Genomic DNA, 27,032 nt, shown 5'->3' on the forward strand with positions numbered 1-27,032 from the left:
TGAAAAAGATATTCCATTTTATTTTATTTATTATTGTTATTGTTATTTTTTACAAACAATAGATTTGCTGCAACATGCTCTGGCTCATATTATTGAATTAAAAAATTTAACACATTTCAAAAAATATCAAAAATACACTATAATGAGTCTTAGGACTACAATACAACAATGATTGCACAAAACCATAAGATATGAGCTCACTGTCTGGATGCTATCCATTGGCAACAGTGAGAGAAACCCTATAGCATCTGGGAGAGGTGCATGAGATTTAGAGTACAAGGAGTTTATGCTGATTGATCACCAAATGAGGGAACAGAGCAGGTCTGACTGTAGCTGCATTTCTCAATCTAGGAAGTGCTTACCCAGCCCCTGGGGAAAGTCACTAACTGGAGAGAAAGATTAACTTGCCTCCATGATTGGGGAGCCTGGAAGGCTCCACCCAGAGGGAAGTAAAAAGTGACACAAGACAGTTCTACGGTGATGCTGCGGACATCACCGAATGGCTTGGAGACTAATTCTTTAGTAACTGATACATTTATTGATAACAGCCAAGTGCTCCCTTATGGAGGTCTCTTCATTAATAATTATTGAATAAATAGAGAAGGTGAGCCTGTGGCTTCCAAGTACCTGCTTTTACTGAAGGTCTACATAGAAAGAGCATCATCTGATAGTCAGTAGATCAGCCAAACCTAACTGGCTCCATCTCCTGGAAAACAGCACTCAATACAAGCAATTGTAATAGCACCCAGTGATTACCAAGCTGCTCTTCTGTATGCCAAGAAAATGAGTTCACCGACTTATTGCACAAGTACAATCTACAGTAGTATAATGAAGCCCTCGCTGTGTCAGGAGTGTCATTCCATGACTTCACCACAGCAGCACTGCTGCTTTCTGTCCTATACTACCATTCAAATTTTCAGGTATACAGCCGCATTTTCCTTTCCCTGCGGAACTCCTCAACTGCAGCCGTAACGAGAAGTGTTCCTTCAGAGGTACATGGGTTTCCGTGCTACAGATCACCTTTACTCCGCCCACTGGGGGAACACACCCTCTGGGTAAAGTCCTGGCAAGATCACACTCCCCTGGAGAAACATTACTGCTCTCACTGGCAGCCTGCCCAGATAATAAATCTGTAAATTACCTTGCCGGTCAAAATAGGTATGTGGTACATTTTTGGTAATGGGCTATGGCCTTTTCACCCTGCTTTAATACAGAGCAACTGTAGAAAGACATGAATGAAAGGAAATTGCAAAATGTAAGTTTTGGTATAGCCTACGTTAAAGGTTTTCAGTATAACTGAACAGGTCCTAAAAATAACACTACCACATAAAAATACATTTGGAATTTCAGAGTTCTGCTGACCAAAAGTAAGCACACTTTTTTGGGGGTGGTACTTGGGGATTGAACCCAGGGCCTTCATACTGAGCTACATCTACAGTCCTTTCACTTCTGGAGACAAGCTGCCCAGGTGGGGCTTAGACTTTTAATCTGCAGCCTCAGCCTCCGATGAAGCCGAGCTTATCTGTGTGTGCCACCATGCCCAGCTGCTACACTTACTTTTGCTAAGGTCACTGCAGAACTGGGTTTTGAGGTGATTCCAGTTAGCGGGGCGGTAGACACACAGACGACATGAAAAGGGTTCACAGATAAAGTACTTTTTTATGATATGCTACTAAAGTGGTATTCTTCCAAAATAACTGATTTTTAGACAACATCACGATTCTATAACCCGAAGGTTTGGCTGTCTTGAGTAGGAAGATGTTTTACATCACCCATTACCTACAATCTTGGGTTTTCCCTCCATTTTTTTTTCCTTTTTCATTTTCCCGTATAAAAATAAGGTGGCAACACACTATTGTTCCCATCTTTTAACAGCACCTAAACTTCATATGAGCCACCGTGTTCCCCACTTCAAATCAAAAACCTGAGTTCTAAAGTTTTTCAGTAGCTGGCCAGTAGTTTGACAGGGAGAAGTCAAGTGTTCCTGATGATTAGGGTTCAAGTTCAGATTCTAGAGGGGTCGACTAGTAGGCAGCTACTACAGTGGCACAAAATTCTTCAAGAGAGTACCTCACTGACACATGCACAGGGGTATGGGACCTCTGAGAAAATGGGGAGACATAACTATTTGTGGACAGGTCATCTGATTTTGACTTCGAACAAAAACTTCTCCCAAAATACAAATGAATAAATATATACTTTCAACAGAATATTTAATGTTTTGTTTCTGATGAAACAAAGTGAGTTCCACTCTATTTTCCTTTTAATTATGAAATATTCTAAACTTTCAAAGCACATTTCCCATTGGGTAAAACCAAGCAATGGTAAAATAAGGTAGGAATTCATTTTTCTAAGTAAATCTTTTAATGAAACAAGTGACAGAAATATGGAAGAAACTGCATCTTGCTAGGATTATATGGAATGTGAAAAATACAAGTTTTTTGTAAGCTTAGAAATTTTTCAATTAAGAGTCTTTCTTATATTGGTATTGAGCCCATACTCTGAAACCACATATGGTGGGAAGTTAAGTTCAGAAGGGTGAACTGTCAAACATGAAAGAGTGAGCTCCCAGTGAACCATCTCTCTGTTCTAAAGAAGGAACAAATTTAACCTGTGAGCTCCACCCACCTGTTCTCATTCAGCTTCTGGTTCAGGGTCATCTCTGTAACTCAGTTACTTGGGTACCAGCGGTGTCGGTGTGGCCCACCGGGTGGCTGATGGCCAACGTTACCACATATTAGAGAAACAGGTCAATCCAAGTACCCACTCTGTGATCTGCTGGAACCACAAGTCCTAGCAGATGTCACATCTGTCAAAGAGTGACCCTCTTTATCGGACACGGGGGAAGCAGTCTCAGTTATCACTTCTTCCCCACCTTCATCCCCCAAAGACGATCCTACTACCCTAAGATTCCCAGGAGCTTTCACAGTCTGATATCAAACAATAGTTCAAACAATTTCCAGGACCCTTCTAAGTACCCTCAGAGAAGACTCCAACACCCAGTCGTCTTTCTGCTTATGAAAAGAGGTGCCAGGCTGCCTCTAAGAAGATTGGCTCGAGTGCAGATTCAAAAATAAAAAGTTCACAGTCAATGAAAAGTGCTCTCATTACATTACATACATAAATTATCTGTTTGGTTCTACATCTCCAATAAACATCATTTTGATAGGCTGTATTCTCGTAGAGAAGAACGAAAAGCCATGTGACTAGTCACATCACCCCCCCATTAGTTAGTCTAAGAGATAAGGTGACTTCTCTGTCACAGAGATCCATCAGCAGCAATTAGTAAAAGAAATAAACCTTCAGTTACTTCCTCCACAGAAAAAGTCCCTTTCCTGCCCAGGCAGGCAAATTCTCAAAATGATCCTAGGAGAGAAAGGGTTAATGGCAGGTGGTAGGACTGATACAGAACAACATCTGCTTTCTTCCCAGTAACTCTGGGAATTCCAATGCAGGTTAAATGTGAAACTTAACACTGACGTGGTACTGGCCCATCGAGAGCCAGGCCCTAATAGCTGTCATGTTTTTTGGCTCCAAGTTCTACTCCATGTATCTATGGTTAGAAACACAGAGGCAAAGGGCCTCTGCACGGTCCACTCCCCAACCGCACACACCCTCCCTCACACTGTGCCCCCTGCAGGGGCAGAATCACAGCGCTGTGTCAAACTCCTCTGGGGGCTCGGTCCGATCCTCTTCATGGGGTTCGGGCTGGGGCCTGCCTTCCTGGTGCTGCTTCATTTGCTCCTTCACTTCTTCCTCCAGGTCACGAGGTACAACAAACTGATCCTCTGGTTCCAGCTGAGTGGGGGCAGCAAAGTAGCCAGTTTTCCTCTTGGGTGCCTCTGTGGCCACTTCTATGAGGTTCAGACTGTCTTCTAGGGGCACGATAGAGCCATTAGAGAGTTTCTTTCCATACAGACAGGAAGTGGAAGGAGACTTCTGTAACTCCATCTTGTCCTTGTTCAGTGGCATAAGTATGCCGCTATTCACACTGTTCTGTCTTCGGATCCCAAAGCACAGCCCTCTAGGGTGTTCCTCAGGACACGAAGTGGAAGAATTCTCTTTTCGCGTAGGAGAGTTCTCAAGATCTCTTCCTCGGCAGCAGTGGATGTCTACTTCCACTTCCACCTTGCTGCCATTGGTGATGACCCCTTCCACAGGCTGGTCATCGTCACTGTCCAGGCCATTGTCAGACTGATTACTGGAGAAGGTTGCACAAGAAGGCTGGCGCTGAAAAACCCCAGAGGCGGGTGTTGGGTGGAGGCTGCAGCGCCTTTCTGGCCTTGGGACCAAGCCAGCCTCCAGGCCTCCAGTGTTGTGTTCATCAGAAGCGGTGGAGCCCACCTCACTGCTCACCTCAGAGGTGGACATCTCACTGCTAAACTCTGAGGCAATCCCACTACTAGAGGAAGGAGTGGTTGGCTTGGGGGCATCCTTGATGGCGGTGGTTGAAGGAAATCCCACAGGACCTGGGAGGGTGAGTCCATTCATTTCACAAGTGCAGCCTTCCTCACCAATGTTCAAATACACCACCATTGCCCCCACATTGTCCTGACAACCATAGCTCTGCGCTAACGTGCACAGCTTCTTGGCAGCTGCCAACGGGTCTTGCACATGACGTACTGCATTGATAGCTTCCGTGTATGACAAGTGTTCCCACAATGCTTTGTTTCCCAGAATCAGCAGCTCATCTTGAATGGTAAGTGAAGTGGAAGATATGTGGGGCTTGGGGAGGATCCAAGGGTACAGGTAGGTACAACCCAGCATCCGAGTACAGCAAGTTACCCCATTCACTTTATTGTCCTAGAGATGAGCAAAATACAAATATTGAGAAAGAAGCAACAATGACATGCAATTTTATATCTTTGGCAATGTCTAGGGATCTACAATAAAGTATATTTTATATATGATTTGTCCTAGAATCAGTACAATTATAAGTGGATTTACAAATATAAATGTAGAAAGATTCTTTTTTTTTTTTTAAGATTCTAAAAAGACAAAATGCCATATGGCTATTATACCAAATAGTTGAGTGGTCTGAAGGGAAATCCAATTAAATAAAGTAATTAAAAGGCACCACCATCTAAAAAGACATTTGTTCTAACATGAAGGACAGGCCTCAGCATGTCCTTAAATCAAGAAACGTGTTAGAAAAACTATAGCCAGAACTACTATCAGTTTCCCATCCCTAGTCCTCTCAGGCCAAAACTAAGATGAATCACTAAAAATGATTTCTTACAGGCACAGTTGGGACTGCAAAGATATCCAATGGATAAGACAGTACCAGTGGCTAAATCATGAAATAAATACTAAAAACATTCTGCTTAAAAATGGGAGCTTGAAATCTACGTGCTCTGCAGGGATGGAGTCAAGAATGAAGAGCGACTCAAATCAGAACCCATGTATTTCCAAATGAAGAGGAAGAAATCAGCCTGGCTGCAGGTTGGGAATGTTTATATGCTGAACACTTTGTTACTGATTTAAAAAAGAAAACCCAAAACTCTAAAGTCATCAATGAATGAATTTCATAATGGCAGCCACTTTCTGAGTAAAAACCCTGGCTTCTCACTTAGTGTTTGATACAAACACTAAAACTTAATTTTCTTCATCTATAAAATGGAAATAAAGGCATTCTTGGGGGTTATTGGTAAGATTAAGTAAATTTATAGCTATAATGCTCGGTAAATGATGCAAACAAAATGTGACAAAAGTAACAAAAATTTTTCCTACTTGTCTCAGATGCCCTAAGAAAAACAATAATAAATAAATAAATAAATATCGTTTAAATTCTATAAAAACAGACTAGTCAAATAAAAGTTGTCTTAAAATTTTTTTTATTTTAAAAGTTGTCTTTTATCTTTCATTTGTTTTGACTGAAAGACCTTCCTAAAATTAATGCCTCATAATTCCAGAATCCTAGTAGTATCGACAACATTATAATGATACTTGCTGGTTTTGTACCTCCTGGGGTGGAATCTAAGATGGATAGTCCTTATGTAGAACTCTGACAAAATAGAGAGCCCAGAAATAGACCCACACAAATAAAATCAACTCATCCTTGACAAAGGAACGGAGGACAACTGCGGAGAAAGGGTAGTCTTTCTAACAAATGGTTCCAGCACAACTAGACATAGCCATTAAAAAAAAATCTAGAGCCAGAGGCAAGGCTTACACTTTCACAAAAATTAATTCAAAGTGAACCAACAATCTAAATGTAAAACTCAAAACTATAAAACTTCCAGAAGATAATAGAGCAGAAAATATGATGACCTTGGGTTTGGCAATGCACTTTTAGATGGAACACCAAAAGCACAATCCATGAGGAAAAGCAAAACAAACTGATAGCTGGGACTTCACTACAACCAAAAACTTAAGAAACTGTTAAGAGAATGGGGAGATAAGCCGCATACCAGGAGGAAATATTTGCAAAACACATTATCTGATAAAAGATTTGTTTCTAAAACATACAAAGAAATCTCTTAAAACTCAACAATAAACAATCCAATTTAAAATGGGCAAAAGATCTGAACAGAATTCTGCTTTGTAGTAAATAATGTTCACATGCTGAAGTCTCTCTGAAAGAAAAGTTATGCTAATTTCTTTAAAAGGAGAAAAACTATAAAATAGTAGAGATACATGATACTTTATTACTAAAAGGAACACTGGAGTATACTAAGTTATATAAAGTATATTATCAACAGGAAAAAAATATTCTGAAACTTCACATTTCAGAATAGGAATGCCACACTATAGAAATCCGTCGTTTTCTGTTTAAATAACAAAGCAAAGGAACTGGGAACTAAGGGAGACACAACATTTATCTTATTTGTTAGCTATTCATTTAAAGGATGATGAATTAGGACTTTCCATTTCTTTGGATTTTATTTTGTTTGTTTTTGAGACAGGGTCTTGCTATGTATGTAGTTCAGCCTGGCCTCGGACTTGGGGTGATCCTCCTGCCTCAGCCTCCTGAGTACTGGGATTAGAGGCGTGTGCCACCACACCCAGCAGGACTTTTCATTTCTAATTAATTCTACTTTTTCCTTTTGTTACTAATTGCTCAATACATTTTCTTTTAGTCCTACTAGTGAAGCCATACAAATTGAACATTTATCCGGACTGAATACAATTTATAAAGCATGACAGAAACAAAACAAACTTCAAGGCCTCTACATAAAACAACCTTCACTGGATTTTGGGAACAGAAGTGACTGGCAGAGAGTGTGATGTACCTCTGTTATGATGGCTTTTTGGTCCTTCACTCTTTGTGCCTCTTCTGGGTCCTGTCCGAGGCTGAAGATCTTAGAGAGAGGTACTGGCTTTCCACCTCGACACAGGACTGCTTGGCATGTGCCAACATTAGCCACAGTCAAGCTGAAACTACTTGTTGGATCGGCAGTGTCAGGGCGGATGTAGCACAGGAGAGCAGAGGACCCCAGCTTCTGGCCAGCCATTCCTAACTTCCTGTTTAGAAAAAAAGGAAAATGAAGCTTGTTTTTCTGCCATGGGGATCATGAAACACCTAACCCTTATCTACCCGAAAGAAGACTTCTGATACGGGTGAGGGTGGTAAAGAGTTATGCCTTCCATTCTCAGCTAATGGAGGAAAAAAATTAAAGGTGGGGGTGGGGCTAGAACACATGCGTCTTTCTCTACTGCTTTGTATCTGATCAGAGACTTCCTAATTCAGGGCTTCGGAAACTTCAGCAATCATCTCGAGGGTCTGGTAACTGTTTGAGCACAGAGTGCTGGGTCCTGCCCCTAGCATTTCTGCATCAGGGATTAAGAGGCTGGCCCAACAATCTTCATTTCTAACAAGTTTCTGGGGGTGCTGTGGATGCTGGCCCTGAAAAAACACTGAGAATCAGTCAGGTTGTCAGTTTTCTTTTCTTTTCTTTTGAGACAGGGTTTTACTATGTAGTTTGGGCTGGCTTGAACTCACTATGTAACCCAGGCTGGCCTTGAACTCCCAGCTATTCTCCTGCCTCAGCCTCCAGACTGCTGGGATTACAGGCGTGTGCCACCACGACTGGCCTGGCTATCAGTTTCTTGAAGGAAGGACTGTAATTCTCATGTTTCCTCCATACACATGGCATCAATGTCCCCACACATAGGACACCATACTAACACAGAGCAATCAGTCGCAAGAGAATTTAGTGCCACATTCCAACTCTGCCATGTATTGGCTGGAGACTCACAGCAAGCTATTTCTCTCAGACATTTCTCTGACAAAATGTCTGCCTGTTTTGGTTGATTTGAAATTAAAGACACAGGATGAGAAATGCACGGAACAAGCACCAGGACCTTGGGAGACGCTTCATAAATTAAAATCCTTTTTCCAAACCCATTATTTTCTGCCTAACAAGCACAAGGTCCTGAGTTTGCTTCCTGGTCAAAAAAAAAAACAAAAAAATTCCAAACCCATTATTTTACCAAGCTTCTAGCTCAATTCTACTAAAAAACAGATTCCTTCCCAACACCATGCTTTGTTAGGATGGCAGATAAAACCAGCTCCAACTGCAGGTGGTTCCACTCAGCCTTGACTATAAAAGTTAACCTCTCAGTTATTCACATCCTTTATGCAGCTCTCCTGATGTACAAGACACTACCTTAGCTACCAAGAGACTTTCAATAGTTCGATTAAGGGGTTTTCCCTTAAATGGCTTAGACTTGAATAAGGTTCATTGGGTAAACCCTAGTAACAAGTATTCTAAATGCCTGAATCTGATCAGTGCTTGTTAACCTTTCCCAGGTCACTGATTCTTTGGAGAATCTTACGAAAGCTTACCACCTTCCTCCCCAACATGTACAGACGTAGATGCACCACAATCTTTTGCACATAATTTCTGAGTTTCCCAGATCCCCAGAAGCCTTTGGGTTCAACAGAAAAGAGAGATGACTCCACAGGCTCCTTAAAGAGCCAAAGTTCCCATCAGGCTATCCTGATACTGAGAAACTATGGAAGAAAGAATAGGAACACTCTTGAATTCGTAATTTAAACCTTGGTTTTCTGCTTTAGAGAAATTTATTTTTCAAAAGCCGAGCTCACCTAGGAATTATTCAACCCACCTGCTTACCTGTGAGATACCAAGAAGGTGCTGGCCATGAAAACTGTGTCATTTGTTGACTGCTGTATTTCTTCCAAAAGCACATCTGCCATTGTGCACTGCAGCAGGCGAGGAAGCTCCTCATTTCGGTCCCCATCAAACATGCCATACACAGCTCCTACCCCCTCTGCAAAGTTATCCATAGCTAAGGCAGACACACACAGCCTAGGGAAGAAATATAAGAAGATGGTACAGTCATCAAAGAGAGCTTTGGTAAAAAAATTACTCTTGAAAGAGTGCTCTTTAAAAAAGTATTAGCTGAAGATGAGTAATATTAGTGGGTAAATCTTCACCTCTACATGGAAAAAGGCCCTAGATAAGATAATTAAGCAGCATCTGAATGAGCTGATGTCCTAAAGAAAGTGAGCAGTATATATCAGCTTTGCAGTGCTGTCAGGAAAAGATGTTTTTGGATTAGTTTTGGATTAAGGATTAGTTTTGTCAATGCCCTTCACCCAAAGACCACCGGGGCACATCTGTGGTTGAAGCTGGGTTTATTACCCCTTGCAGCAAGGAAGAATGCACCCCATGGCACCCTGGAGTACCTAGGGAAGAAGGTGCTAGAAAAAACCCTGTATGGGTTTTGGCTTCAGTTGGGCTATTTTGGGGCAGTCTGAGGAAGTGAAAGATTACAGCAAACTGGGGACCATCAGCAGGGCTGTTATGTAGTTGGACACTGCAATCAATCTTATCAGTAGGGGAGGAAAATGAGCACAGGGAGAAAGGCACTGGAGGGGATATCTGGTAGACATTCACTTTGTTATTTTACTTTTATGATGGTCCCGGAAGGATCTTATCTGATGTTGATGTTCTTTGATCTGTTTAACAACATGGCCTTGCTACGAGCACCAGACCTGTTCCCAGATACCAGGGGCTGCCTTTTTCCTTTCTCAAGTCTCCACAGCCCACATACTCACTTATTTCTCTGTCCTGCCATTTCAGCCAGTCCATGGCTCCAGAAAGTTGATGTAACTGTGGAATCTGTGGTCGGCAAAGGTTTCTGATCAATTTTCAGGGTTGTGATATGGCTGTGGGAGGCAGAGGAAGAAAAGATTAAACCATATTCTGGCAATGTGGTTACTGGGAATTGAACTCAGGACCTTGTGCTTGCCAGGCAAGCACTGTGCTGCTGAGCTATAACCCAGCCTCTCTTTTGTATTTCATAACAACTATCTCAACAGTAACATTTTTATAAAATAAGCCCTTTACAGACTAAAATGCATTTCCACAGAGACTGAATGAAAATAGTTTGATGAACTCCTGACTCAGATGGAAGAGAAAAAAAAGAACAGGGGCAGGAGGAAAGTAAGGACCAAATGTTGTTAAAATTAATGCACAACACAGATGAGGATCTCTAAGTTTCAGCCAACTACTTACTTTAAATACTATTAGCAAATGAAATTCGGTGCAATGAGTGAATTGTACTGCTCCTTACTTATTGTAATGTGGCCTGTCCCACCTGAAATATCCATGCCTGCTACACAAAATTATTCAGTATGGATAGTGGCCACAAAGCAGTACCAAAATAGATTTACTATTGGATAGAACATACATTCATAACTGAATCAAAGAAGAGAAACTAGGGACTTTCTCACCTACTTCATTCTATCCTTTTAATTAATTTAGACTGCCACAGTCCTAACAAAGACCCCCAGATGGCTGGTGGGCTTCAGAACACAAGCAAATTCAATTTCAGATTTTTTCCCCACCTAAACATGTCCAGAGTCTTGTGTTCCAGAACCAGATTTGTATTTCCAGTCAGGTCAAGGTCTTGTAATGTAGCAGGCAGAGCCTCCGGAATTAGGATTTCTGTCAAATCATTGCAACTTAGGTCTACAAACTGAGAAGCAGGGGAAAAAAAATCAAAAGATAATACGTGATAGTTTTACTTCCAAATGCTCAAACTTTCAATACTGTATATCCTCAAAGGGGAATTTAATTTCTTTCCCGGAATGAATTAAGTATACTAACATTCCCAAACTGAGCATGTTAGAAGAGAGTGTATCTCTTCCTTGAGAGAAGAAAGTAATTTCACTCATACATCCATCTTCTTCCTTGTAAGAGAAGCAGCTCAACTCACTCCCTTAAAATTTTTCCCATAGAGACATCATTCAAGCACATAAAAGTACCTGAATCTGAGGCAACTGCAGTATTTCTGGGAAAATGCTGATGTTGTTGGAGTGTGCAACAAGGGTGTGCAGCCTTTTGCAGTTTGCTATGGTTGTGGGAATGGTTTTAAGCTTGTTGCCACTTAGGTTCAGTTCTTCCAGTTGCTCCAATTTGTTTAGTTTGCTGAAAAAGAAACACCAAAATACCATACTGCACCAAAAAAGAACAGTTTCCAACTAAGTGCTGTTTACAGCATCTACAGAATACAGAAAGCTGACCTGATCCACCGCAAAGGACCAGTGAGATGGAAGCAAAGAGACAACAGCCGGGCAATCTCAGGCTGACCCGCCACCGAGCATGTTTCAAGGGCTGACATACTGCTCCTGCCTTCCTGACAGTGGCTCGGTACTAGGTATACACATCTTCCTGATGTCTGATTTACAAGAAATGACTTTAAAGCGTGAAACTACATTTCTCAAATTTTACAAATGATGCTATATTAAAGAAACATTGTTTTATAATTTACTTTTTTATTTAATACTATATTAAACATGTTCCCATATCTAATTCTCATGCTTTTCTCTTACACTACTCCCCCTCTGCATCTTACTGAGTTATAAATAGCAATGCCATGTCTGTATCTCAATCTAGCACCAGAACTGTGCTAGATTCTGAAAACGGTCCAAAAGAAATGAGATTTGGGTTGTACCTATTCAGTTCTTTTTTGGTTTTTTTTTTTTTTTTTTTTTTTTTTTTGGTTTTTCTCCGGTACCAGACCTATTCAGTTCTAACACTGCTCAGGATATGACCTCACAGAAGACTCAGTATGCAATATACATTTTCTTTAATATGCTGCTCCTAAATTCCATTTAGCTTTACAATCTGTAACTAGATTACTTTAATTTTGCGTTATCTCCTGTCACTTCTCACCTTTACTACTACTTTATTTTTTTATTTTCTTTGATGTATTTTCATTTTTATATCAGCCTACATGGATCCCTCCAACAGTGTCATCAAAGCCAAGCACTGTGGTGCATGCCTGGAATCCCTTGGGAGGCTGAAGCAGGAAGATCAGGAGTTTGAGACTAGCCAGTGAGTTTAAGGCCAACCTAGATTACGTAGTAAGAACTGTCTCAAAAAAACAAACTGGGTGAAATACATTAGTTTTTTAGGGATAAATCTGTTATTACCCAACAGTTTCACAAACAGTCTGATATTTTCACTTTATGTGAAATATTTTGAGGTCAACTAAATTAATCTCATGAGATTTCAAGACATCTACTATACCCTTAAATTAAGGTTCTATACTAACCTTAAATTCCACAGTTTCCATTCTTTTAAAGAATATAGTTCATATCACTTGCCTTCTTAAATTCTATCTCATTTTATACATGTTCATAAAATTGTCATTTTAAAACAATTAATTCTTTTCTTTCTGTTTTTGTGACAGGGTCTCGCTACGTAGTTCAGGCTGGCCTTGAACTCTACGTAGCCCAGGCCGGCACTGAACTCGCAGTGATCCTCCTGCTTCACTCTCCTGAGTGCTGTCATTACAGATGTGCACCACCATGCCTAGCCAATTTTTCTTAGTTTACCACGTTTCTAAGAAAATTTGTAAAACAAACTGAGAATCAGCTGGGGTAGTGGCATATGTCTGTAATCCCAGCACTTGGGAGCTGAGGCAGGACTGCCCTGAGTTCAACACCAGCCTGGACTAAAGTGAGACCCTGTCGCAAAACACTAAAAAAAATAATTTTTTTAATTTAAAAAATAAAAATAAAATGAGAATCAAAAGTGATTTCTATTATATGTGTGTGTGTGTGTGATGGAAATTCAGATATTCAATAACTTCATGTGATATTTATAATTTCATTCCATCAAATGTTTCATGTTCTTAGTTTTTGAAAATATGATTACAAATGACTATTTTGAAGGTGTCTCCACTGCCACTAAATAAAAATTGACAGCATTAATCGTCTCTTACGTCTTCGCACACACATAACCTGGCTACAATTCATCTCTTCCTCCAGGCCTAACCCAACCCAGGCCCTGGGCAATGCAGCCAGTAACTTGTGCATATCTTTAACACCATGCATTTGTAACATTTTATGGCAACTGCCTAGACACTTGTCTACTTCCCCAATTTAATTACAGGTTTGTTGAACACTCCCCGACCATTACTATAACTAGAACTAAAAATTAAACGCATTTTAACCACAATTTCTTTGGTCACTAATATCTAACAACTAAGTAAGTACAAACTAGTAAAATGAGATTTTCCCATTGGACTAGTGAAATCTAGCATCGGTCAGTTTACATAAAGAAGTGTCAAACCAAGATGGCTATAATTTAGTCTGACACATGCAGAATTAATGTTATAATTGAAAAGAATCAAAGTCTGCATTCATTCACCTGGCAGGAAAGGTCTGCAGCTGGTTGTTTGCGAGGTGCAAGATCCGCAGGTGTGGATGCCCGACCAGGACAGGGATGCACTGATCTGTCAGGAGGTTGTTGGTCAGGTAAAGCAGCTGCAGCATACTCAGGCTCTCTTCCCCAGTGCAGGCAGAAGGCAAGAACTCCAGACTATTTGCAGATGCGTTCAAGTACCTGAGACTGACAGACACAACAGAGATCATCATTTCTTTTGTGTTTGCTGCCTTCTTATGTAAGAATTGGCATATTCTGAGTATGAAATGCTACCATTTCAACTTCCTAAACTAAAAAATAAAATAAAAATAAAACAGTGATCTCTTGCACATAGTTTTCTCTGAGTTTATCCAAACTCAAATTCCTTTTACTCAACTCATGCAAGCCAAGTACAGAGGGAAGAACATAAGTGTGCCTACCTTCCTAGGCTTGTGTGATGGCTAGATTCTAACCTCGCTTCATCTTTTACTGTCTATGTGTCTACTGAAAGGATACTGTAGAGTATCATGTTCACACATATCTCAACTATGAAGATATCCTTCAGAAAAAAAGTTCATCTGGTTTTAACAGCATCATTATTTATTTAGCCAATCTCAAAACAATTTCCTAGGAATGGACATATAGGCTGGCTTTTTGCACTTATTATAAACACTGTAATGAGTATCTTTAGGTCCTTATCCACTTATTTCTTTAGGGTACATTCCTAAATTTATGGGATCAAAGGATATATAAAGATTTTTTTAACATATTACCAAACTGAACTTGAACATGGCTATCCTTCCATAAGAACACAAGAATGTCAGCATGTTCACACATTTGTTAACACTGGATCATAACTCAATCTAATCTTTGGCAATCTAATAGGTTTATTCTTTTTTTTTTTTTTTTTTTTTTGGTACTGGGAATTGAGCTCAGGTCCTTGTGCCACTGAGCTATATCCCCAGCCTGGCAATCTAACAGGTAAGACATGGTATGACTTAAACATCTGCCAAACATAGTATCTGGGATATAGAGAACATTCTTCATAAGAGACAGCTAATATATTTAAGAATGTAAAGTGTATTTTACATTCTTAAATCTTTATGTTGTATGATTCACATCCTTAATTAGCTCTAAGCTTACTGAAGATATGTCCCAAAACTGCTCTCTCTATACTGACTATTACATAAACTGACAGTTTCCTATAGCTAAGTAACTCTTTTAATACAGAATCTAAGATGGTAAACAAATTTTATTCAGAACATCATTAGAACTAAATGCAGTGAAATATATTGCTCATGAATACTTGTTAACAGCTGTATCAAGCCTCTGTTATCAACTTTTTTTTTTTTTTTGATCTTTTTGAGACAGGGTCTCACTATGCAGTTCAGGGTGGCCTTGAGCTCACTTTGTAACCCAGGCTGGCCTCGAACTTGCAACAATCCTCCTGCCTCAGCCTCCCAAGTGCTGGGATTACAGACATCATATCAACTTTCTGAAACAAAATATCCTTGAAACATTTTTTTAATTTTCAAACATATTATTTTGAGGAATATCCAACCAAGGGTATTATAGATTAAAAGATACACAAGCTGCTAAACAGAGACCAAACATTTGTGAGCCAAATGCTTTTTGTATATTTCCTGTAGCTCTATATTAAACTACTACACTTATCACGGCTTTCTCCATTTCTATATTGAAGATGATATTGCTGTCCTTGTGTTGTACAAGAGTATCACAAAAAAAATTAGTATACTTGGATGGTGAGCAGGTGGGTAGCTCAGAGGTACAGTGACTGACTGCCTAGCATGTGCAAGACCCTGAGTCTGATACCCAATACAACAAAAAAACCCACAAAAAAATACATAAAAATAAAATCTAATTTTAATTTAAAGGTGACATACGTTATTAGGTAAACCTGATTAAAGGCCTTAAAATAGGAAGATATACCATGTATTTGTTAATTTGTAATGAGATACCAAATACCTTTTGAAAGTTTGTAACTTATAGTTCTCAAAGTAGGCAGCAAAAAAGCTCTGCAAATGAAGAATGTAACTCAACAGACAGTTTGCTACAGTTAAACTGACTTTAGTAGTACAGCCTTTTCTCCCCAGTGCAAAAGCTGAAAACTGCCCAAAGAAGCTATACCAGAATGTTGCAATTTCTCTTTAAATTTCAACAACTAAATTTAGTTTTGGGGATGAAAGCCTGAATCTTTCCAACCTACTTGAAATTGTCTATAAACAAACTCCTTATTTGATGATTATTTCAACTTTGAGTTAGAGATTACCACCTCATGAAACACTGCCATCTTTTCTTTCATAAAAATTACAAGTAGATTTCCACCTATCATTGGAATATCAGGTCAACTTATAAATACAGTTCCAAAAATCACTCCAATGACGAGCCAATGCAGTTCGTTTAGTCAGTGATTCCGCTCTTCTAAAAACAAAAAACAAAAACCCTCTGATACTCACTTTAAGGCCTTGGAGAAGAGGGTATCTGGCAGCCTGGTGAGGACGTTGTGCTGGAGATCCAGCACCTCCAGCGGGATGTGCTCCACCAGAGCTGGAAGACTGTGGACATGATTGTGTCCCACCATCAGTTTCCTAAGACTCAAGCTACTCAGAATTCTGAGGGGAGACAACACAAAGAAGCAAATAAAAACATACTTAAATCCTCCTTTCTAAGTCTGTCCTAGGCTATTTAACTAAAAATCAGTCAACCGATTTAATAGAAACACATTCTTTCTAGACTATATAATCATTAACAAGTGCCCAAGCCAAGAAAGCAGCAAGACCGTATGCTACCCACCACTCACCACAAAGTCAGTAAGGTCATTCTAAGAAAAGATGAATTCATGAACACAAGCAGCACAGAAATCTAAGCTAAAGCAATTTCTTGCACAAACTCAGTCAGATTTTAAGTTTAGACAGAGATGAAGCTTAGATAACATTTATTAATAATTTCTGTGGATTTAATTTAATAAATTCATAATAAAATTTCATTGCAAGAAAAACTATTTATTGAGTGCTTAGATTGTGTAAGTCATTTAAGAATGTTCAGAAAAATTAACTGACCGACCTGCCAAGGACCTCACAGTGAATAGTAAATGGCACAGTCTGACTCCAAAGGTTGTGCTCAGACCTCTTATGCTACCAAGCCTCTAGTTTAGTTTTAAAACTCCATAGGCACACACTTTACATGTCAGTGGTTTTGAACACACCCCTGCAACCGCTCAACTCTGCCAAGCACCACTCTCCTTCCCCTTCACTGAGAGAAATCCCATCACCCTATGAGGTCAGTTCAAATGCTATGTTCTCCACAAAGCATTCTCTAATTATTCGAAGTTCTTCTGAATTTCTAAAGCAGTTTAGCCAGTGCTGTGATTAAGAGTAAAAGCTCTGAAGTAAGAATGACTACATTCAAATGCCATTCCCCATTACTTGCTGGTTAAGTACCACCTCAGACAAGTTCTTTAGTTTTCAAATTTCTGAGATAAAGACAACAGCACATACATAATACGGTTAATAGATGAGGTAAGACCATAAAAGTGAAGTTCTTGGGGTATTACCCAGCTCATAATAACTCAGCCTATAAAATTAACTATTTTGTCAGGCTTGATGGTGCATACCTATAATCCCAGCACTTTGGGACGCTGAGGCAGAAGGAGCAGAAGTTTGAATCCCACTGGGGCAACTTAGCAAGAACTTATCTCAAAATAAAAAATAAAAAAAGCTGAGGATGTAGCTCAGTGTGAAGGTACTGGGTTCAATCCCCAGTATCACACACACACACACACACACACACACACAAAACTATTATTGTCAGGCATAGTGGCACACGCCTGTAATCCCAGCACTCAGGGAGGATGAGGCAGGAGGATCACTGTGAGTTCGAGGTTAGCCTGGGCTATAAAGTGAGTTCAAGACCAGCCTGAACTGCATGGTGAGACCCTGGCTCAAAAAGACAAAAAAAAAAAAAAAACCCTATTATTACTTTCATATATCACCAACCTATGCCAGCAACTTGGTACATTTTATAACATTTATCTATGCGAGTCACAGTATCTTCTTATTAAGGTTCTTATAGACCAGACCATGTATATTATATTCCTTACAACATATAACACCACCAAGTACTCAGCAGGTATTCAGTGTTCACTGAACAACTGTAAGGGGCAACTCAAATCTAAGAAAATAAATAAATACAAACACACATACACAAATACACATTCCCATGTACACATACCTTATAGGAACCTCTGTGAGAAGATTATAGCTCATATCTAATATTTCTAGTTTCTTTGCTTCACAGGCCCAATCAGGGACACATTCCAGCAGGTTTCTACAGAAAATAAATAAATGAAAGACATCAGTGAAGATGACAAAGTGTAGCTGGGTGGTATACATCTGTAATGCCAGCACACTGAAAGGCTGAGTCAAGAAAATCACAAATTCAAACCCAGCCTGGGCTACTTAATGACTTAGTGAGAACCTAAGTCCAAGGGGGAGGGGAAGGTAGGAATCCCCCCAGGGATTCAATTCCCAGTACTGCAAAAACAAAAAAGAAGACAAGGCACATTATAGTGTAGATCTTAAATTGTCCACCAAAGGCCATGTGGTTAAGGCCTGGTCATCAGTCTGTGGCACTATCAGTAGGTGGTAGAATCTTTGGGGAGCAGGAGCCTATGGAAGAAAGGTCAGTAGAGGCCTGCCCTTGAAGGGGACATTGGGAACCTGGCCCCTTCCTCTCTCTTTGCTTCCCAGCTGCTTTGAGATAAGCAGTTTCCTCTACCATGTGCTCTCTTCATGATATTCTGTCTTACACAAGGTCCAACCAACCATGGACTGAAACCTCTGAAACCATGTGGCAAAGTAAAGCTTTCTTCCTTTAAGGTGTTTATCTCAGGTTTTTTTTTTTTTTATGCTGTTTGTTTTTTTTTATTTTAAAAAATAAAAGAAGGAAAACATTAACAGACAAGGAAAAAAGAACTGAAGAAACCAAGACATAAATGCAAGTAATTCTTGAGAATAAGAATTTGGTGATGAATGTGATCATTATGTATATTTACAATGTACCAATAAAATCTAATTAAAGAAAAAAATTTGGACAAAAAAGTGAGAGTGTTAGACAGTAGTAGCTACAGGGATTGTGAGGTAAAGTAACTTTGTTATGAAGACAGACAAGATAAAAGTATTTGGACAGACTGAGAAAAAGAAAGACAGTGAACACACACAAGAGAAGAGTAGGAAGGGACATAGCTCAGTGGCACAGCACCTGCCTGGCAAGCACCAGGTCCTGAGTTTCATTCCTGGTACCAAAAAAAAGAGGACAGGGTAACAACTGACCAACTCCAGAGTGGTGGGAGTGGCAAAGGTCAAAAGCATAGACTGTTGGACTAGCCTTAAACAGAGGAGAGAAGCTGAGAATGGGTATGAATCTACGTAAACTCAAGCAGGGTGATAGGAAGCCTAGGAAAATCACCCACAATGACCTCTGTTTTCTCAATGTAATAGGAAGCAAAACTCGCATGCACGATATAACGGGGTATAAAGGAAATAGTGTAACCGTAAACACATACCAAGGTCATTAGAAGGAACTGACAAGAAAAAAACAATAAGCCTCAGATGAGGTTGGAAACTGATTTTACTGGTGCCAAATGGATGTGATTTTCTTCAGCAATGATCAAGCTCAGTGGAAAAGGTAAAATGCTAGTAATGACCAGTATTGGGATTTTGCTAAGATATGACAGAAAGAAATAGATAAAAGGAATCTAAAATGACAGCTTAATAATAATGATAATGAAGTAACTAAAAAAGAAACTTAGTTGGAAAGACTATTATATGCCAGGCCCGATATTATATATTTTGTACCAAATAGCTCATTTACCTATCACAACAAACCTGATCATACACAACCCTGCCCACTGCTACTTGACTGCTTTAAGGACTCTCTACTCACAGCATTTATTTCATTTTATTTTATTATTTTTTGGTACTAGGAATCGAACTCAGAGCCTTGCACTTGCCAGGTAGGCGCTTGTGCCACTGAGCTACATCCTGGGCCCTAACTCACAGCATTTATGATGCCACCCTGTAACTGCTTGTCTGAATGTTGATCTCTCCAGCAGACTATAAAACTCAACCACTGAATGTTGAATGCCTAACACAGCTTCAAAATGAATGAGTAACAGTATATAATGAACTTCATTTATTTATTCCTAATCACCAAGAAAAGTAATAAAGTCCTGACTATAATTAATATCTCTCCAAAAAATCAAGCTAACAGTTATGAAAATATAAAAATAAACAAATAAAATAGAATTTTAAAAATGTAAAGCTACTATGTAGTGGTGCCATCTGCTTGTAATCCCAGCAGCTGAGAAGGCTGAGGCAAGAATATAGCAAGTTTGGGGCCAAACTGGGAAATTTAGCAAGACTCTGTCTCCAAATGAAAAAGCTGGGGATATAGCTCAGCACTTTCTGGGTTCAAGCCCCCCACATACACACCCACAAAAGAATTACCTAAGTTCAACCAAAAAAAAAGCAAATCACTAGTATAAAGATGATAGTTCGGGGATGGCAAACCTTCCAGAGCTTGCCATGATACAAACAGCTCAGTTCACCACCATTCTGATAGGCCTCCTTCTAAACCCACAATCTTTTGGAAGGGATAATTTATAGGTACCTTTCCGTTCCAAGAAAGTCCTTCTTTTAACTACAGAGCTATTAGGTTTATTTCTCCAGTTCATCCTTTACCTTTCTCCAGGTTATCCAAATATTTCAATATATTTAGATTTCTTGTACTTCAAAACTGCCAAACAATTAATATCTAGCTCTTAAGATCCAACAAGCATCACCCTCATGAGACACACTCACCGGGAGAGTTCCAGGGAAGTGAGTAAATTGGGAACAGGGTAGACATTCACTGCTGTTAGCCCTGGAGAAAAATGAACAGGTATTAGTGACAGTCTCCAAAGAACAAAGCAACTGAACAAACAAGGAAAAGGTAGCTTATGAAGTCATAAGAGAAAAACTGACTCAAATGACTAAACATAAAACTACTGGACAACTCACTTTGGCTAACTGATACTGATCTGTCTTGAAAAATAAATTGGTGTATAACAATTCTGTATTTTTGTAACAATCTGTATGTATTTATGTACCAATCAATGAATTTCCATAAGCTGAACACATCGGTGGAAGCAACAGGCAGATAAGGAAACAGAAATGTTACCAACTCCCAGAAGCAACCTCTTACCTTCTTTCTAGTCACTGTCCTATGAGGGTTACATTAATTATCCTGACTCTGAATTCTACAGATGGCTTTTGCTTATCTACAAAAATAAAATGCACACAGGATATGTAAGTTTGTCTGGCTTCATTCACTCCACAGTATGCTTGTGGTATCTATTCACATCATTGCATATGATTATACTTCATTCTCATGTCTGTAGAAAGTTGTGAACATGCCACTCTGTTTATCCAGTTTAGAGGTGACAGACATTTAGTGTTTTCTAATTTGGGGTGACTATGAACAGTGTTTCATGAATGTTTTTCAGTCCATGTCTTCGTGAATTAATATAAGCACTTATGTTGGGAATGAGCTTAGGAGTTTCTAAAGTGATTGCACTAATTACACTTCCACCAGCTGCCAGTCTTCGTCACTGTAGTCACCCTGGTGGGTATGTGGTGGCAATTCCTGGAGGTTTCAATCAGTATATCCCTGATGAAGAGTAAAGGTGAGTGCCTTTTCCTATATTAAATGATCCTCTGGATAATTTCTTCTGTAAAACTGTGTTCTTTACCTTGAGGCATCAAAACTAAAACTGTTTATGTGAATTGTTCCAAGTTGCAGATTCTGCAAGTTGGGTGTGGTGGCACACTCTGAGAGGCTGAGGCAAGAAAATCACAAGACTGAACCCAGCCTAGGCACCTTGGAAGATTTCAGCAAGGCCCTGTTTCAAAAATTAAAAACAATTTTTAAAAAAAGATTGGGATGTAGCTCAGGGTAAAGTTCAAAGCCCAGTGACTTAAAAAAAAAAAAAAAATCTGCAAATAGACTAGCTAACCTCAAACAAGCCCTGTTTAGAACACTGCTATGATAAAATCTCAGTGACCAACAATAACTGCCTGTGTTTTAATGAAGTCTTTTCCAGTAGGGCCAGGCATGCAGACTTTCTAGATTAAAGAAATAGATGGGTCCGATGGAATTTCTCCATGGCAAGGACCTACTGCCATGTCACAGTATCATACAAAGCACAAGTCAATATTCATCCTGTGTGGGGCTGGGGATTTAGCTCAGTGGCAAAAGCGCCTGCCTGGCAAGCGCAAGGTCGTGAGTTTGGTTCCCGGTACCAGAGAAAAACCAAAAAAAAAAAAAAAATACTCATCTTGTGACCCTCTACTTACCCAAGCAACTAATCTAAGCCACAATCTGAAGTTTCTATAACATAAGAGGTAATGAAAACTCTAGGCATTAATTTTCTTTTACCCTAATAATATATTCTTCAGATACAGAAAAGCAAATAAAATGAACACTCACCCATCAAGTAACTTTTAACAAATGTATATTCTGATATATATTTTCCTTTTTTCAGAATTAAAATACTATATGTAACAAGAGGTGATCATAGTGAATAGGGTTTTTCATTCCCACAGATTCTTTCATGCTTTATACATACTTACAGGTAAGAAAACAGTATTTCTGTGTTTTAAATCTTGATACCTATCATTATACACACACACACACACACACACACACACATTCGTGTTAAGAAGTGTTTCTGAGATTTATGCACATCAATCCACAAAAGGTAGTATATTCATTTTCACTGCTGTGCAATATTCCACTGCATAAATAAGCCACAACTGATTTATTTATTTTCCTACTGACAGCCCTATTTTCTCTTACACTATAACATCTCTCTGTTCTCTGGGATATATTCCAAGCCAGGTTCACGTGGATCTTCAGTTTCTCTAGCATGGTCACATTGCTCTCTGAGATAGTTTTATGTTCAACCTTTTCACTGCCAACATGTGATGGCTCCAAAACATGTTTCTCCTTATCTTTGGTTACACACAGCTTTTTTTATTTGATGAGTATAAAGTAGTATTATTTAAATACGCCTTTTTCTGATACTTGATAAAACTATAGTTCCCCCCTTTCTTTTTTTAAAATGGTACTAGGTACTGAACCTAGGAGCATTCTACCACTGAGCTACACTGCCAACCCTTTTTATTTCTTAGTTTGAGACAAGACTTCATCCTTTCCTTCTCTAAACACAGAAAAAGTAAGTGTAACTTCAATGGTAAAGAAGCACTTCCCATAAGGATGGCCTCAACAAATAAAAGACTCTATTGATAAATATTCTGGGAGTAAATCCCTACTGAAATGAGGGATTTCTTTCTCTAAACTAGGACAGCACAAGCTTCTAGACCAGGAATTGGCAAACTTTTTCTGTAAAAAGCTAAACAGTAACTATTTCAAGCTTTGTAAATCATAATACAGTTTCTCTACTACTTGATTCTGCCACTTTAATGTAGAAGTAATAACGTGTAAACAATATGTACACCTATCACTGAGGCTGTGTTCAATAAAACTTCATGAGTGTAGAATTTCCATGTCTCAAGAAATCGTTTTTTGTTTTTAAACCAACCATTAAAAAGTGTGGAGAAGCCAGTTATGGTGGTACACACCTGTAATCCCAACACTCGGGAAGCTGAAGCAGGAGGATGGTCTTGAGTTTGAGGCCAGCCTAGCTACATGGCGAGTTCCAGGCCAGCCTAAACTACATGGCAAGACCCTGCCTCAAAAAAACAAAGTGTAGAGATGCTGGGAGTGGTGGCGCCTCTAATCCCAGAACCCGAAAGACTGGGGCAGGAGGATCACCATGAGTCTGAGGCCAGCCTGGGCTACATAGTGAGTTCAAGGCCAGTCTGGGCTACATAGCAAAACCTTGTCTCAAAACCAGAAACAAAACAAAACAATAACAATGTAAAGACCATTCATTATGTAATGAAAAAGAGAGTCGGGCAGGTTTAAACCTTAGGCCATAGTTTGCCAACCTCTGTTTTAGAGTAGTAGCGATACTCTGTTTTGGGCATATTTTGCATAATGCCTCTTGTGATCATTTAATGAATCTCCAAGTATTGTGCCTTATCTTTTAACACATACCTCAGCCACTTAAATACTGACAGCAAAGTTAAGAGATAAAGCTAAACCTCAGTGAGTAACAAACTCCATTTTACAAAGCAGCAGCAAAGGACCACAAATGCCATTATTCTTAGAAAGCTCAGACTAGAGCTAAAAGAGAAAAAAAAGAAAAAGAAAAAGAAACAGGTTGTAAGAGAACTCACTGTTTGAACTGGCGTAGAGAGTTCGCAGGGAGAAGCCACTGAGTGTCAGCTCCCTCAGCTGGTTCCGCTCACAATGCAGCTGCTCCAAGCTACATAAGGAGCTAAGATCCAAGTCAGTCAGCTGATTGTCCCTCAGATCCATGTGTGTGACATATTTATTTCCTTCCAGATTTTCAAAAACCAAGGTTTTCAAGTGATTCATCCTTAATATTCAGACATAAAGAAATAATTAGAAATAATTCTATTTAGTGTGTTTATTAAATGTGAGAGATATGACCCCCTTCTCTTTTTCCTAAACAACTTAAGAATTTCACTACTTGCCTAATTTTAAAGACGTGGGCTGGGCATGGTGGCGCATGCCTGTAACCCCAGCACTAGGGAAGCTAAGACAGGAGGGTCACTGCAAGTTTGAGGCTAGCCTAGACTAAAAATGGAGTTCAAGGCCAGCCTGAACTGTGCAGCAAAACCCTGTCTCAAAAAAAAAAAAAAAAAAAAAAAAAAAAACCCAAAAATGAAAGTTGTTTATAGTCCACAAACGGTTCATAAACAAACAATTCAAGGTGTAACTAAGTTAGACAATCCAGGGTGGCAAATACATTTACAAATTAAATAAACAAGAAAAATCTGGGGGTGGTGACACATGTCTGCAATCCCAGCTACCTGGGAGACTGAAGCAGGAGGCCTGCTAGTTTGAGGCCAGCCTGGGTAGCTTAGTGACACTCTGTCTCAGGAAAAAAAAAAAAAAAAAAAAAGAAAGAGCTAGGGATGTGACTTAGTGATAGAGTGCTTGCCTAGCTTGTACAAAAGCCCTGGGTTTGATTTCAATTCCCAGTTTAGAAGTGTGGTGGGGGGATAGCCACAAAACAGTAAACAGTTATATCCAAACACCCAGTAAGGGTAGGTGGCAGTGAAGCACAAAAAAGAGGGGCATGCTTCTGGGTGGGTGCATGGGCAGGTAAGCAGTCATGAGAGGAGTCAGATATCCTTCCTCCCGTCACCAGTGCTAAGACTCATATGACACTAATGGAGAAGAAGCTACTCTGTCCATACATAGAATGGCTCAAAGGCAAGCTCTATAAACTACTTGATGCACACAGACCTGTTCTCATTTTCCTATATTCCAAGAAATCTCTTACTATTTCTTTACAAGGCACATTAATGGCTTCCTGTAACATTCAATAAGTGTCTTCTACCACCTTATTATGACTAGAAAATGAGATTCTTCTGCAAATTTCTTAATGAAACCTTCACCATTTCAATTATAATCAATGTTACCAAGAAGAATACTCATGACTCAACAGAAAAATAGTCATTTATGGAAAACTACAAACTACTAATAATACACATACAAACAGATGCTCATCCTTAATTACTCATAATAAATGTCAATTCAAACAATAAAAACTATTTATACCTCCTACTAACAATAAGGAAAAAGACAACTAAAACCCAACACAGACAGGGATGTGAGGAAACAAATTCTCATAAAATGCTGCTGGAAAGGTAAGTCAGAACAACCTCCGTCAAAGGCAATTTGATGGTCTGTACCATGCGGCACACCTACCTGATCCTTAGTCTCTCTTCTAGTACATGACAAATGAAGTTTTACTGCAGCTTTTAAAACATTCTACACGGCTCCAAAATCTTTTTTATTCTTGCCATACTAGGGAATCAACCCAGGGCCTCACACCTGTTAGCCTTGCTCTCTGCCACTGAGCTACATCCCAGCCCTAAAATCCTAATGTTTTTAAGTCTTTATAAAGAGCAGACATAAAGGTCCATCAGCGTCAAACTAAAGGAAGCTGTAGTAAAGAATGGCCTCACCTTAAATCCACATGCTTGATATGGCTCATCCGGCTCAGCACCCCTAGGTCCAAGACTTCCAGACAATTTCCTGCCATAACCACTTTATCTAACATTGTGAGTTTCTCATAAACACCAGGGATGTAACTAAAGTTGTTGAAGGAAATTCCCAAAGAAGAAAGCTGTTGCAGATTTCCCAATTCTTCAGGTAAAGTATTCAGAAAGTTGCCATCAAGACAGAGTGTTTGAAGGCTGAAGGGAGAGAAAAGGTCTACTTTATGAAAGGTTTCTTTTAAATAAATAGAACTACAGTTACAGATTTTGACTTTGTCACTAATCATCAATTCCAAAAAGGTAAAATGTTGTAACTCTTGACCTATGCAGACTTAATAAATGACACAGATAACTTTCAACATTAGAATCAGGAAAAGAAAAAGAAAAAAAACATTTGAATCAGGATCTCTGCTGCTGACATGGTGGCACTGGTCACTGCAGGAAGCATACACCGCTGCTAACTAGAATTCTAAAATTAGTGATTTATCTTACTGCAAAAGCTCAGGACACTACCTTTAATCTAAATGTCAAACAACTATTCTGCAAGAGAAAAGAGAAATCTAGTAAAAGTTAGATACTTACTTTAGCAGGTTGCCAATCTGACTTGGCAGGTCATGAAATCCATTACAGGAAAGGTTGAGCTCAGTCAGGGTAGAAATTTCACATAGCAATACTGGAAACAACCCAAGTTTATTGTGGGACAAGTTCAGGCCTTTCAGTTGAGAAAATCTAAAGAGCAAAGACAAATATAAATACTGAGTCGATAATCTGTTACGTATCTTTACAAGAGACATCAATGGCCTTTCATGATCTATTTTAAGTGATCTGTTTCCATTTGTTCCATAAATATCACTATGTGCCAAATATTGTGTGAGCACAGAGGCTACCAAGGGGACTAATGCACAGTCCATGCCATCAAGCAGACCAGCTCTAGTGTTGGCAGTTCTCCTCTCCCTCAAATGGCAGAAAATCCTGAAGAACAGCTCATGTGGGTAAAGTTTTTTTTATCAAGTCATACCTGATATACTTGAAATCTTTTGTTACTAAGTTTTTACAAGTATGTAATATACAAAGGTGTTCACAAAACTTAATCAACACATACAAAGGCATGGCTAACAAATAATGGATCAAACCCCCTTAGAAGCAACTTCTTTTATCACACTCAAGTTATGTTGGCTCAAAAGTCTCTTAA

The 27,032-nt window shown here is 39.3% G+C and overlaps 1 protein-coding gene across 1 annotated transcript in view; it reads right to left on the bottom strand.

Moving 5' to 3' along the window:
* The window catches only part of Phlpp2 (PH domain and leucine rich repeat protein phosphatase 2), a gene marked incomplete at its 5' end in the record, with an annotated part of 65,942 nt that continues 38,910 nt past the window's right edge, over positions 1-27,032 (bottom strand). The window contains 13 exon segments of the mRNA XM_013503948.1: positions 1-4,803; positions 7,233-7,464; positions 9,078-9,272; positions 10,025-10,135; positions 10,817-10,947; positions 11,237-11,399; positions 13,629-13,829; positions 16,100-16,255; positions 17,874-17,969; positions 20,504-20,564; positions 23,984-24,186; positions 25,808-26,038; positions 26,423-26,569. Coding sequence (XP_013359402.1) covers positions 3,649-4,803; positions 7,233-7,464; positions 9,078-9,272; positions 10,025-10,135; positions 10,817-10,947; positions 11,237-11,399; positions 13,629-13,829; positions 16,100-16,255; positions 17,874-17,969; positions 20,504-20,564; positions 23,984-24,186; positions 25,808-26,038; positions 26,423-26,569 — 3,082 coding nt within the window.

The sequence above is a fragment of the Chinchilla lanigera genome, unplaced genomic scaffold, assembly GCF_000276665.1.
Source record: "Chinchilla lanigera isolate Chin_1 unplaced genomic scaffold, ChiLan1.0 scaffold00083, whole genome shotgun sequence".
NCBI lineage: Eukaryota > Metazoa > Chordata > Mammalia > Rodentia > Chinchillidae > Chinchilla > Chinchilla lanigera.